The sequence below is a fragment of the Enhydra lutris genome, unplaced genomic scaffold (genome assembly GCF_002288905.1).
Source record: "Enhydra lutris kenyoni isolate GAN:26980312 unplaced genomic scaffold, ASM228890v2 scaffoldscaffold13, whole genome shotgun sequence".
NCBI classification, from domain to species: Eukaryota; Metazoa; Chordata; class Mammalia; order Carnivora; family Mustelidae; genus Enhydra; species Enhydra lutris.
Window position 1 is genome coordinate 35,538,057 of NW_019154097.1, and position 12,615 is coordinate 35,550,671.

At 49.3% G+C, this 12,615-nt stretch overlaps 1 protein-coding gene across 1 annotated transcript in view; it reads right to left on the bottom strand.

Moving 5' to 3' along the window:
* Positions 1–12,615, bottom strand: part of LOC111145866 (Rap guanine nucleotide exchange factor 1) — a 79,358-nt gene that overhangs the window by 44,829 nt on the left and 21,914 nt on the right. Inside the window, exons 5-6 of the mRNA XM_022501144.1 lie at positions 11,643–11,799; positions 76–164 (exon numbers count right to left, since the gene is read on the bottom strand). Of these exons, the coding sequence (XP_022356852.1) occupies positions 76–164; positions 11,643–11,799 (246 nt within the window). The remainder of the gene's footprint in view (positions 1–75; positions 165–11,642; positions 11,800–12,615) is intronic.

Genomic DNA, 12,615 nt, shown 5'->3' on the forward strand with positions numbered 1-12,615 from the left:
GTACAGGCCTCAAACAGCTTGCCTACTCTGGCCCCCACTCTCTCCCCATGACTGGAGGGTTTAGTCAGAACTCACCCATCGGGTTTGCAGGCTGGGGAACTGGGTTTCACTGGGCTGGTTGGAGACGGATGCCCCTGCTTCTCGATGGTAAGTCTGACCAGCTCCTAAACCCCGCACAAGAGAGAAGTCATGAGGCGCTAAGAAAGCTCCTTGCTGCTTGGTTTCCCCCACAAGGTAGGTCACTGGTGTGTCCTCCGCCGCCTAGTCTCTTTCTGTGCCTACACATTTTCCGCATACTAGAAATGCAAGTACTATTTGACTTAGGTAAGCTGCACGACTTCCCAAAATGTCCCCTACTCTCCAAAAATACCTTCAGAGCATGCTGAGAAGTTTCAAACGCATAATGGCACTTCCTCTTGGAAGGGGGAAATGACAAACCCCAGGGTCTCAGAATGACTAAGTTCAATACACAAATTAAATCGCAGTGGAACTAATTCCCAGTCAGTTTGTGGTGGGGGAGAGCTCCTTTTTAGTTCCTAAAAATCACTGCATTCTGTAACATGCAGGACATTGCCTGTGCTGAGGAGAAAACCTCTGGCACCAGGAAGGTGGTTTCCCAAAGTGAGCCACCGCTGGGCGTGGTGGCAGCTGGTGTAGGGGGATGACCGGCTGGCATCTTTGTCGAGGGACAGAAAGTTAACAGCGTATCATCCAGCAGAGACGTGACTTAGGAAAAAATATACATATTTTTAAAGATTTTATTTATTTATGTGACAGAGGGAAAGAGATCACAAGTAGGCAGAGAGGCAGGCAGAGAGAGAGCGGGAAGCAGGCTCCCTGCTGAGTGGAGAGCCCGATGTGGGGCTCGATCCCAGGACCCCGAGATCATGACCTGAGCTGAAGGCAGAGGCTTAACCCACTGAGCCACCCCAGCACCCAGGAGAAAATATTTTAATAGAAAACAAAAGAAAAAAGATCAAGGCCTACTTTTTTTCCCAATTAGAATGCAGTTTCCCCCAGTGTGACGGGTTCTGATGATCACAAATCCTGAGCATTTCTGCCATTGTCTCCAGTCCAGCTGCCCCGCCCCAATGTTATTTCACTATTTCTTTCTTTTTTTTTTAAAGATTTTATTTATTTATTTGACAGAGAGATCACAAGTAGGCCGAGCAGCAGGCAGAGAGGTGGGGGAAGCAGGGTCTCTGATGAGCAGAGAGCCCGATGCGGGGCTCGATCTCAGGACCCTGAGATCATGACTGGAGCCGAAGACAGAGACTTAACCCACTGAGCCACCCAGGTGTCCCAATTTCACCATTTCTTAGAATACTTTTGCCTAGAACTCGACTTAAACGGGACCACTGCAGTATATGTACTCTTCAGCGCCCATCTGTTTCTGAACAGCCTTATGGAATCTAGTTCCCATGCCTTAAAATCCAGCCACTGACTGGGGACAATCCGATAGTTTTTTGTCTGCTCACGGGGCTGAGCCACACCAGCACTGCTTTTATGACTTCGCATCCCTGACAGAAGAAACTGTACCCGTTACCAGCCCCTCCTCACTTCCCCCAGCCTCCGCAGCCCTACTCCGTGTCACGATTCCATTCCTCCTCCTGCTCAGCGTGACGCTCCATGTTTGTGTGTGCACGAGCGTGCCGTTCCTTTTCCTTGCTGAGTTGTATTCCAACGCAGGGACAAACCTCCCTTTCCTTATCCACTCTCCCGTTGACGGGCATCTGGATAGGACCTACTTGTGTAGGGGAGGGGGGCGGTTCCAGTTGCTGAAGTTACGGAGGCGGCAGCAAGAGGCGTGAATAGGCAACGTGTCCCTAAATCAGCCTGCAAAGCCTCTCTACACTCAAAACGCCACACACAGGAATCACAACGTAGACAATAACAACAGAGTTAATATCCTCCCTAGAGCAAGGGTTCTTCTTCTTCTTCTTTTTTTTTTTTTAAAGATTTTATTTATTTGACAGAGAAGGAACACAAGCTGGGGGAGTGGGAGAGGGAGAAGCAGGCCTCCGGCTGAGCGGGGAACCCGATGTGGGGCTCAATCCCAGGACCCCGAGATGATGACCCAAGCCAAAGGCAGAGGCTTAACCCACTGAGCCACGCAGGCACCCCAAAACAGCCCTTATTTTCTTGTTTTTGTTTCTTTGCATCTTGTCAATGTTCTACAGTGAGTATGTATTACTTCGGAAATGCTAATTAAAAAAGAAAAATACAGCCAATGGCACACACAGTACGGCTGGAAGCTACACGGCCCAGCCTGTGACAGCCGGCGCCCGTTCTTGGGGAAAGAGAGGAGCAAGATCTCTAAGAGTCAAGGACTGGAGGAAGAAAGAACGTTCGTATGCTCCTGTTACCACAACTTAGGAGCTGAATGTGATCTCACGGATGGCGAAGACCAGCTACCTCGTTGGTGAGTACGGATAGGCGAGGACAGAGAGAGGGCAGACAGACAGTGTGCCGAGGAGAGAGCAGGCAGTGGGAGGACGGGAGAGGCAGCTCGTCAGCAGGCTGCACAGACGAGCATCACAGAGTCAGAGGGGTCACAGGGCCAGACCAGAGTCCTGAAAGACGTGCGTCCACGCTCCCTCTTCTCTACAAACAGGGCGAGAGAACAGAGAGAAGTCTGCATACTTGCATCTGCTGATGTACGAAAAAAATTCCACTAATTCTTCATTGATTCACAAACAATTATAATTAGAATGTCATCTTTCTGGAGAGGCAGCTGTGTGAACTCAACTAATGAGCAATGGCACAAGAGTCCCGGAATGACAGGCGCATATGTGCAGGCGCGTGCCCGAATTCCAAGAGAACGACACGGATGGCAGTAGCTCCCTTACTCCGGTTTGCTGGCCTCGGCCTGCAGAGGATGTAGAAAGGGCAGGCAGCCTTTCTACCCCACCAGCCTTCCGGGCCGAACAGTGAGATGAAGGACAGCCCTCAGAAGGTGCACATCCCTGGCTCCTGGGGCAACGACCCTAAGCTCACTCAAAGCTGACCGTCCGTAACTTGGCAAGAGCCCGACACCTCGAGCTAGCGGCAGAATTTCTGAGCAGGATGTCAGACGTGGCCGTCCTCGTGAAGCACAGGTTTGAAGGACGGGGAAGGTGGTGCCAAACTGTGTCCATAGCCGGTGACTGGAAGCAGACGGCTACCCAGTCACGGAAAAGCAGTTTTCAAAAGCCAAAAGGCATTTGGAAAGATGGCTTTCTAAGTGTATCGTACTTACTTTGGTGCTCATTTTATTCACGCTGAAAATGATCACAGGGCTGCTTCTATCTCAAATGACCTTCATCAATTCCAAGTATGAGCTGTGGTGCTCGCGGAAGAGAGGAACGATCCCATCTGCTCCCGTCTTCTCTCTGGCACTAAGACAGAGCTCCTGCCTGCCAGAGTAGACATAGGCCGCACACGAAAGGGCTCCTTATGAGATGTGCCCATGGGGACCGCTCACATCGTATGACTCACTGCCGTGCTGCCCCCACCACAAGGACACCAGACCGTGGCTGATATCCTCCAAGTTCCCATACACTGTTATCAAAAAGTGCACCGCCCTGCCATCAATGGCCTGCCATGCTGACCCCGTTCTCTCGCTGTCACCCTCATCCTGTCCCCTTGTTGTCTATCCTCCATCACTCTCTGGCTCTGCAAGAACTCTAGGTTCAGGTCATGACACGGGGCCTCTACTGATAAGCTTGCTCTAGGGTAAGTCCTTCACTGAGTCCACTGGACGCGGCCGCCAGCAGGACTTCCCTGCACTGAAGCAGCAGAATGAAATCGCAGGGTGTCCAAGTTTTTATGCTGACAAAAAGGGACCTTCCCACCCACATCCTAAGTGTGAGGGGTGTGAGGCAGCAACAGCCAAGCAAGTGTCCTCCCTCTCCCATGCAGTCAAGAACAGGTGGTTCTTGCAGGCAAGGTGCACGCGTGGGCTGGGTGGTGAGTGACTCTGGTGTCGGCTCGGGGGTTCGGTCCAGCCACAAGGCACTGGCTGGCATTCCTCAAACAGTCTAAAGACGAGGCAGCCAGAGGAGACCTCAAATTCGGTGTGAGAGGAAAGAAAATGAAGACACCGTTTTGATGAGGGTACGTGAAAACTCCGGTGGTCGTGAAGGTGAGTTGGAAGTACCAGTAAAATCTCCAGATGTTTTGTCTCAGAGAAACCATGTGACCCGGCAGCAGCAATGAGAACGGCGGCCTTCAGTGAGGTCTCCAACTCCATCGCCCAGTGAAGGGCACCCCAGCTCCTTCAAGGAATGGCTGACTCCAGGTCCGTGTGAGAAATGGACAGGATGACTTACAACTCAATAATAAAAAGACAAGCCAATGAAAAACCGGGCAAAGGATTCGAGCAGACATTTCTCCAGAGATATGTAAATGGCCAAGAAGCACACGAAACAGACTCAGCATCGTTAGCTGTCAGGGAAGTGCGGATCAAAGCCACCGCGTGATCCCACGTCAAGCCCACCGAGACGGCCGCGTCAAGGGACAAGCAGGAACCAAGAGGATGCGGAGAAGCTGGAGCCGCTGGAACCCGCAGACGCTGCTGGCAGGACAGAGAGCGGACGCAGCTGCTTTAGAAGACACAGGAAGCAACGCAGAGTCACCGTGTCACCCAGTGACTGTGCTCCGAGGTGTGTAACCAAGGGAAAGGATGATACACACCCACAAAAAGCCGGGTACGGGAGTGCTTGCGGTAGCATTACTCCTTATCACCAAGAGGTAGAAACAACACAGCCATCCACATGTCCACAAACAAACAAGACATGGGACAGCCACACAATGGGGTATTATTTGGCAATAAAAAGAACACACGCTCTCACATGGGTGAACTCCGAAACCATAACATGGACAGGAGCTAGTCACACAAGGCCACAGAGGATCCGACTCCCTTAACAGGCAAATCTACAGAGACAGAAAGTAGTCCAGAGGCCACCTAAGCCTGGGGCATGGCAAGAAATGCAGAGAGGGTCTGGGGAGAACATAAAGGATATGAGGTTACTTCCTGAGGGGATGAACATGTTCTAAAATTGATTACAGTGATGGTTGTACAGTCTGTGAACATACCCCCCCCCCCAAATCACTATATTGTACATTGTAAGTGAGCGAATTCTACGGTCTGGGAATGAGATCTCAATAAGGCGTTTCCTGCCACCACCACGCCCAAAGAAAATAACTATCAGAGGAGCCTCGAATATCTTTTCATATCAAAAGGTAAGAAAACTCTCAAAGACCTCTAGGGTCATGCCACAGGGAACTCAGGAAACAGCCTGAAGATGTCTTCAGCAGCCCAAGATGAGGCCTGGGCACCAGGAAGAGTGACAACCACAGTGGACTGGAGCATGACCAGCACAGGCACAGCCATGAGTTCAAGATCGTATCTGAAAAAGCTTGGTTGACTGGTTGTGTTAAAGGATGCTAGGAGGGCACCTGGGTGGCTCAGTGAGTTAAAGCCTCTACCTTCAGCTCAGATCATGATCTCAGGGTCCTGGGATCGAGCCCCACATCGGGCTCTCTGCTCGGCAGGGAGCCTGCCTCCCCCTCTCCCTTTGCCTGCCTCTCTGCCTGCTTGTGATCTCTGTCTGTCAAATAAATAAATAAAATCTTAAAAGAAAAAAAAAAAGGATGCTAGGAAACACTCACTATTTTGATAACTGGTAAATAAGGGAAGGAACTGAGTTCCAATCCTGCCTTTCCTCTGAGAATTAGAACTCAGAATAACTACAAACTGGCGCAGGAAGTCTGCCGTTTAAGTGTACCTGGCTGAGTGATGATGGATCGACAGCACAAAGAATTAGAATGTGATCATTTTGCAACTCCTAATCAATGACTGGATCTAGGCAGTAACCATCAATGGCTTTTAACATCGAAAAGGGAAAGATGCCTTCTGATGGAGGTGCAAGGAGGCCTAGGAAGGACTCAAAATACGAAAACCTGAATCGAGATTCAGCCTCAGTTCTAGGGACAGAGGCACATGCTGAACAACACGGCACAGGTGCCATCAGCACAACCCAGAATGTGGGAGACTTTCAGCAGCAGCAACCAAGCCCTTCTAAAAATAAGTAAGTTACAAGGACAAAAACACAGAGAAAAGGGATCTTTAGATACATTTTGATGAACTAGTAAGTATATGAGCTTTATTTTTTTCTAAAAGATTTTATTTATTTATTTGAGAGAGCACAGAGGGACAGGGAGAGGGAGAAGCAGGCTCCCCACTGAGCAGGGAGCCCAATGCGGGACTTGATCCCAGGACCCTGGGATTATGACCTGAGCCGAAGGCAGAGGCTTCACCACCGGCTTCACCACCCGAGCCACCGAGGCACCTGAGGTGCACAAGCTTTACTAGGTAGGAAACTACATGTTGTGTGCGGGCCAGGTCCAGCCCAGGGCTTGCTTCCTGTGAGCCCTCAAGGTAAGAACACTTTAAGGGGGTGCCTGGGTGGCTCGGCTGGTTAAGGGTCTGGCTCTTGATTTTGGCTCGGGTCATGGTCTAAGAGTCCGGGATCACGGCCCCCCACCCTACCCCTTTTAGGCTCCGCACTAGGCAGGGAGTCTGCTTTTGGCCCTTGCCCTCTGCCCCTCCCCCCTCTCATTCTCTCTCTCTCTCTCAAATAAATAAAATCTTTAAAAAGTCAAAATGAACAAACACCAAAGAATGTGCAACAGAGACCAAAATACAGCAGAAACCACTGTAGCCTGAGAGACTTCAAATATGTACTACTTGGCCCCTCGCAGAAGAGCCTGCCTTGGCCTGGAGCTACACACGAAGGCATTTACAGACGCTAGGACAGACAGCTGGGATTTGCTTCCCATGGCGCAGGGGAGTGGGCTGAGGTATAGAAGACTGGCCGTGAGCAGACAACTGTGGAAGCTCTGGGACAGGCCTTCACTGTCCTGTCTTTTCCTCTGCAAATGCTTGAAGGTTTTCATCAAAAAATGTAAAACAGGCTGAATGAGGAATAAAAGAGATGGCTTATTTGAGATGTCAGTGTGGTAGTGACAGCTAGTTGCCCCGTGCTACCTGTTCTTCCTTATTAACAGAATTTCAGCTGGGCATGTGACCAAATTCTGGTCAATAAAATGTGAGTGAATTTTGTAATGCCTTTGAGGAAGCGTCCTTAAATGGAGAAGACACACCTTCTTACACTCTCTTCCTCCTCGTTGGCTGGAATACAGTCATGATGGATGGAGACTGAGCAGTCATTCTGGACCATGAGGTGGAATCCACGTGCTAAGGATGGCACGAAAGCAAGAGGGGAGAGGACCACATCTCTGACCGTTGTATGAAAATGTTATTTAGCCTCAGACTACCTAGCAGACTGTGAACTTCTTGTACACAAAGGAGAAATAAAGTTTTATCTTTTAAAAACCAGTATTATTTTGGATTTTCTTGTAGTCAAACCTAATCCTAACTGATACAGTCAGAAAAATATTTCTTTTTAAGTATTCCTGTTGTAGGTGAAAATTCTAATACAGAGAAACCGCACTGAAGTGGAGCTGGCTGGCTAGAAAGGGGAACCACACCACTGCCAACAATTTCAGGAAGAACCATCACTTAGAGACCCCAGCTGAGGTCCCCGCCATAGGAGGGAATCATGACTACAGACCCAACAGGGAAGGAAGGACGCTGCTTCTCCAACGAGAAATCCACTACCCCAGCAGCTCAGCCAGTGAGGAACCGCCCTTGCCCTGAAGTCCTGCTTCTCCAGGGAACTTCGGTCCAGGACAGCCCCTCCCAACGTCCTGTCCATAAAGCCATGCCCCCTCCTTTCTTTGTTGGACTTGCCTGTGGTTTTGCCATAGCTTGCATGTCCCGAATTGCAATTCTCTGCTCTTCCCAACTAAACCCATTCTGCTAGTAAATAACTTTTATTTTTTTAGGTTAACATATACGAAGGGAGTCTGGCGTGGTATACAAGTCCAGTTTTGGGAGTGATGGTTAGACAATGGAACTGCACGTGTTCCACATTTTCCTCCAAGGTTGTCAGCATTAGAAGGTTTAAAAAAAAAAAAAAAAGTGTGAGCGTAAGTGGTGTGTGTGTTGGGGGGAGCTGGAGGTTAGGGGAAGAGACCCTCAGTCTGAGAAATGACATCCCTGGAAGGTCTGCAGAGAGGACAAAGCAGAGCCTAGGGCAGTGGGTAAGAGACTGTGCTACAGAGAGGAGAGGAGAAGCTGACATTTAGATGGCAAAGGTAGGGAGAGCTGGGGCGCTGGCTGCAAAAGGAAGACCCAGGTCTCCTGCTGGAGCCTGAGGAGCTCGGCTCCCAACAGCCAGTGCCAGGGAAAGTTCGGGCCTCACATTCCTTCCTCGGGGAGTCACCATCCTCTCTGAGCCTCAGGCCCGTGAGCAGAGCACCTGCCTGGGCTAGATCGGATAGTAACAGGTCTGCCTCTTGACGTGAGATGCGTGGAGAAGAGCCACACCCACTGTCAAGAACTGGTAAATGTGAGCCGTCCCAGGTACTAACGTTTCCACGGCTAACAGTACTCACCCACCGTTCACTGGACACCTCGCACTTACCAGGTACTTTATATACATTGTCTTACTTAATCCTTCTTTAGTTCTTCAGGGTAAATATTTAAAAACCTACCTGAAACTCACAGAAGTATCTTGCCCAAGCTTACGGGGCTAACAAGTGACATTTATGCAGGCCTTTAAATAATAAATGATAATAAACTAAATATAATATATATTATATAATATAAATATAATAATATGTAATAAATAATATAAATAATAAACTAAACAAAGTAATCCTGTAAAACACTTCTTTAACCTTTCAAAAAAAAAGGGATTCCATTTACCAACTGAATGAGTTACTTGAAAGGCGGTGACTCAGTTTAAAGGAACGTGCCAGCACTCTACAAGTGGGATAAAGACATTCTCAGAAATCTGTTTCGTTTCTGCAGGGCCCTGTCCCTCCCAGCCAACTAAGGCTCTCACAGCACCAGGACACAGGCTTATACGTTGTGCTCAGCCTGATGGGACACTGGCAGAGAAGCCGGAGGCCAGCCGGCATGGAGGCAGGGCACGTGGGAGGCAGCTGAGGGTGATGGGGAGAGCCCAGGGCCTGGGGTCCAGCAGGCCCCGGCATGAGGCAGGACCTTGCCACTGACCACTGTCGGCCTGAGCCTGTTCCCACACCTGTGAAGGGGCAATGAGGCCCACGTTCAGAACTGTCATGAGCGTGAGGAGGGAAAAAGTGTCCGCTGCCTGTACTATGAGGCCCCAGCAACACACGCCAACAGCACAGTGTCTGGACGGTCACTGTAGCCTGGACTGATCTGAACCCCTAAAGCTTCCAGGACTAAGCCAACTCCTGCACAACCTTCTGCCTCTGGCCTGTCTCTCCTTCTGGGAAGAGTCACTAACCACCCTAAAAAAGGAAGGTCTCCCAAAAAGCCAAGTAAGACCATGTGCCATTTTTTCTTTTATAACACTCATCCTAGTTACAATTACAGATTACGACCTCTGTTGTCCCTTCCCTTCTTCCGACCATAAGCGGCATCAGGTCCGGGACTGTACCTGTTTTACCACTATATGCCCAACGCCATCGCACGGCCTGGTGCACAGGTGGTTTTCGATAAATGCTTCCTGAGTAAATGAAACGGAACTGAATTCACAGAGCTCATCACCTACAGAGTCTTCGTTCTGGGTTAAGTATTTTAAAAACAACTGAGGAAAAGTTATTTGTTTCCAGATACAGATGCATTCATAATCTGTCAGTTTCTCTCTCTCCCTCTCTCACTGGTTAATTTGAGAAATCAGAAATGTGTCTTTTAGACATGTCTTTCAATGGATACTGAGGTGGTTTAGTGATTCCATAACAGAAACTGACTTGGGAACATGACAAAGCTCTACACACAGAAACTCCATCTCATCTGTTTCGGGCATTCTGACTCGTTTCGCACATCATTATAATCCGGCAGAAGGAAACCTGAACAATGTCACCTGCAGACTAACAACTTTCAATAACAGCATTTCCAGAAGCCTGGACAGGAAGAGCCAGGGCTGGGTGAGCCAGATCTCTACAGACTCTGAGGAAGCATGGACCCAGGTCACGTCACCTTCTGCCCTGTTGGCCTCCAAGAGCTGCGGGGAAGATTCCGTGGGACACTACGTCTGAATGCGCTCCAAAATCTGGGCGGTGACAAAGGTCTTGCACAACAGCCACAATGGGCTATACCCTGAGTCTCACTGGCCAAAACAGACGACGTGGGACCTCATAAACCTTGGGGAAAGAAGAGGGCCTGGAGCCATCAGAGGAGACTGGCTGCCACCCAGCCAAGCCTCACTCTAGGTGAACTCCATGACGCTCCCAGCAGACATGGCAGCTCCTTCCCTGGAGCTGGAGGGAGGGAGCCACCAAGACCTCCCCAATCGACACAGTTCATTCTGGAGCAATTCAAAACATTAAGCAATGCTTTCTTAGCCTTTCCTCTACAGTTTTTACCATGTGTGGGAGGCTCCTTTATTCCACTCTCCAGAATCAGAGGAGGCAGCTTTTAGGAATCTGATAGCAGGGTTGAGTGGAAAAGGTATTTTTTACGTACCTCAGCTACAGTTTTGGACTGAAGGGTGTAGAAAGGAGAATGACACAGCTATTTTTTTTTAATTCCCCCAAGACAAGAGATTAGTTTCTAAAGCATACACTCAGCACCACAAAATTAGTAAAGAGAAAAAAAGAAAGCAGTTAAAGTCTGAGTGCTTAGTGTGCGCCAGTCTTTGTTCTAAAAGCTTTATATGTAGAAACTAATTTAATACTTCCCACAACCCTAGGATATAAGGCACTGTTATTATACCCATTTTATAGATGAGTTAATTAAGGTACAAAGTCTTTGAGTAAATTGCCCAACTTCACAGACTAGTAAGGAGTGAACTTGGGATTCAAACCCAGCCAGGCCCCAGACTAGCCTTCTTTCCACTACATAATAATATGGCCTCACAAGATAGCAGGGTCTCTACTTTCCCACTGCTCACAGCCCTAATACTGACCCAAAGGCCCTCACCCACTTCATGCTTAATATTCTGCCTTGCTCCTCACCCACCAGGACTTATTGTCTCTAAATCAGAGTTTGTCCCACGGACCCCAATTCCAGACCCTCTACGGCCTTCACCTCCCACCTTAACTGTAATTCACAATTTCCCACCATGCTGTTTCTGATTTCCCTGGCTAGTAAAGTCACAGACTGCATCAAGGATTTCAAATCCAGACAGTTTCACTTCTTACTCATCTCAATCCCGCTTTTCTACCAAGAATCCCAGAAGTTCTTATAACATGAAAAGATAGCGAGATTGCTGAGAATTTTGCAAAAAGTCAGTGCAAAAACAATTTCCTCTGCCTTTTGTCTAGCCAGCAAGCACGCACAGCCAGAGCTGTGATATAAAGGCTCACTGAAGATTTAATATGTGCTCAATAAAGTCCGACTGCTTCCGGCAGCCTTTCCAGCTATGGAGACGAGCACTCCAAAGGCTTCTATTGCTGTAAGAGAGAAGCGAACGGCTATGGGACAGAGCAGCACACCCACACCGGAGACGCTGGGAGAACGTGCGTTCTAATGTGTTCGGTTCGGGAACAAGGTCTTGTGTGACAGACGCCAGCAGGCAGGCTGCCCGGCGCTTGCGTCCTACCTTCACTCCATCCAGCACAGCCTTGATGACCCCCTTCACGGTTGTCACCGCCTCTTTATCTTCTGAGTTCACACCTTCTAGCATCACTTGGTCAGACCAACGGATGAGATTGGCGAGACTTTGGTACACTCGGCTATGGCAGGAGGAGAGGGCTGAGCTGGGGGGCAGAGAAGAGTTTGTAAAGAAAGTTAAACATCTAAAGCGACCCTCACCTGAAGCGACTGTTTAGTCCGGAACCAGTTTCTCGGTGACGAGGGCATGTTTCTCCATCTGTCTTTAAGAGCCACACCCCCTTTTTGGTAACACTCCCCACCCCCAGGACCTAGGCCCTTACAGCCCACAAATGCCATACGGAGCTTTATATTCTAGTCTGTTATAAAATTTTTTCACTTCCCAAATGGAACATACGAAAATTCCAACATGAGTTTTTATACTTCTTCAAACTTCACATCCTAAGAGAGTCCGGTCTCTGTCAAAGAGCGCCCCCCCTTCCCCTCCTCCTCGCTGCTAATCACGGGTCAAAGCACTGTACCAGTCTTGTTTTCCATCAGACTAACACGTTAAATGTGTCACAAGGAGCCAACAGGCAGGATCCGTTACTGCAGCAGCCTCTAAACGCGAGCTCCGACAGGTCTGTAAGTCGCTAGAACTCCCTCACTGGGCTCAGCCCCATCATCCCTGCAGTTACTCCGCAGCAGACACGCCAGAGCAGCGCACTAAGAGCGTTTCAAGACGACAGATGAGAGGCGAGGAGGCCCGTGGTGGGGGAGGCGTCGACTGCACACTGTGATTACCCCACACACAGAGCGCAAGGCCCGGAGACTCCTGGACGCCTCAGTGATTGGGGAGGGGAGGCCCCAGTGTAGACGTTTTAGATCTCCTACACATTTTTTTTTTTAAGTTTTTATTTACTTGACACAGAAGAGACACAGCGAGAGAGGGAACACAAGCAGGGGGAGCGGGAGAGGGAGAA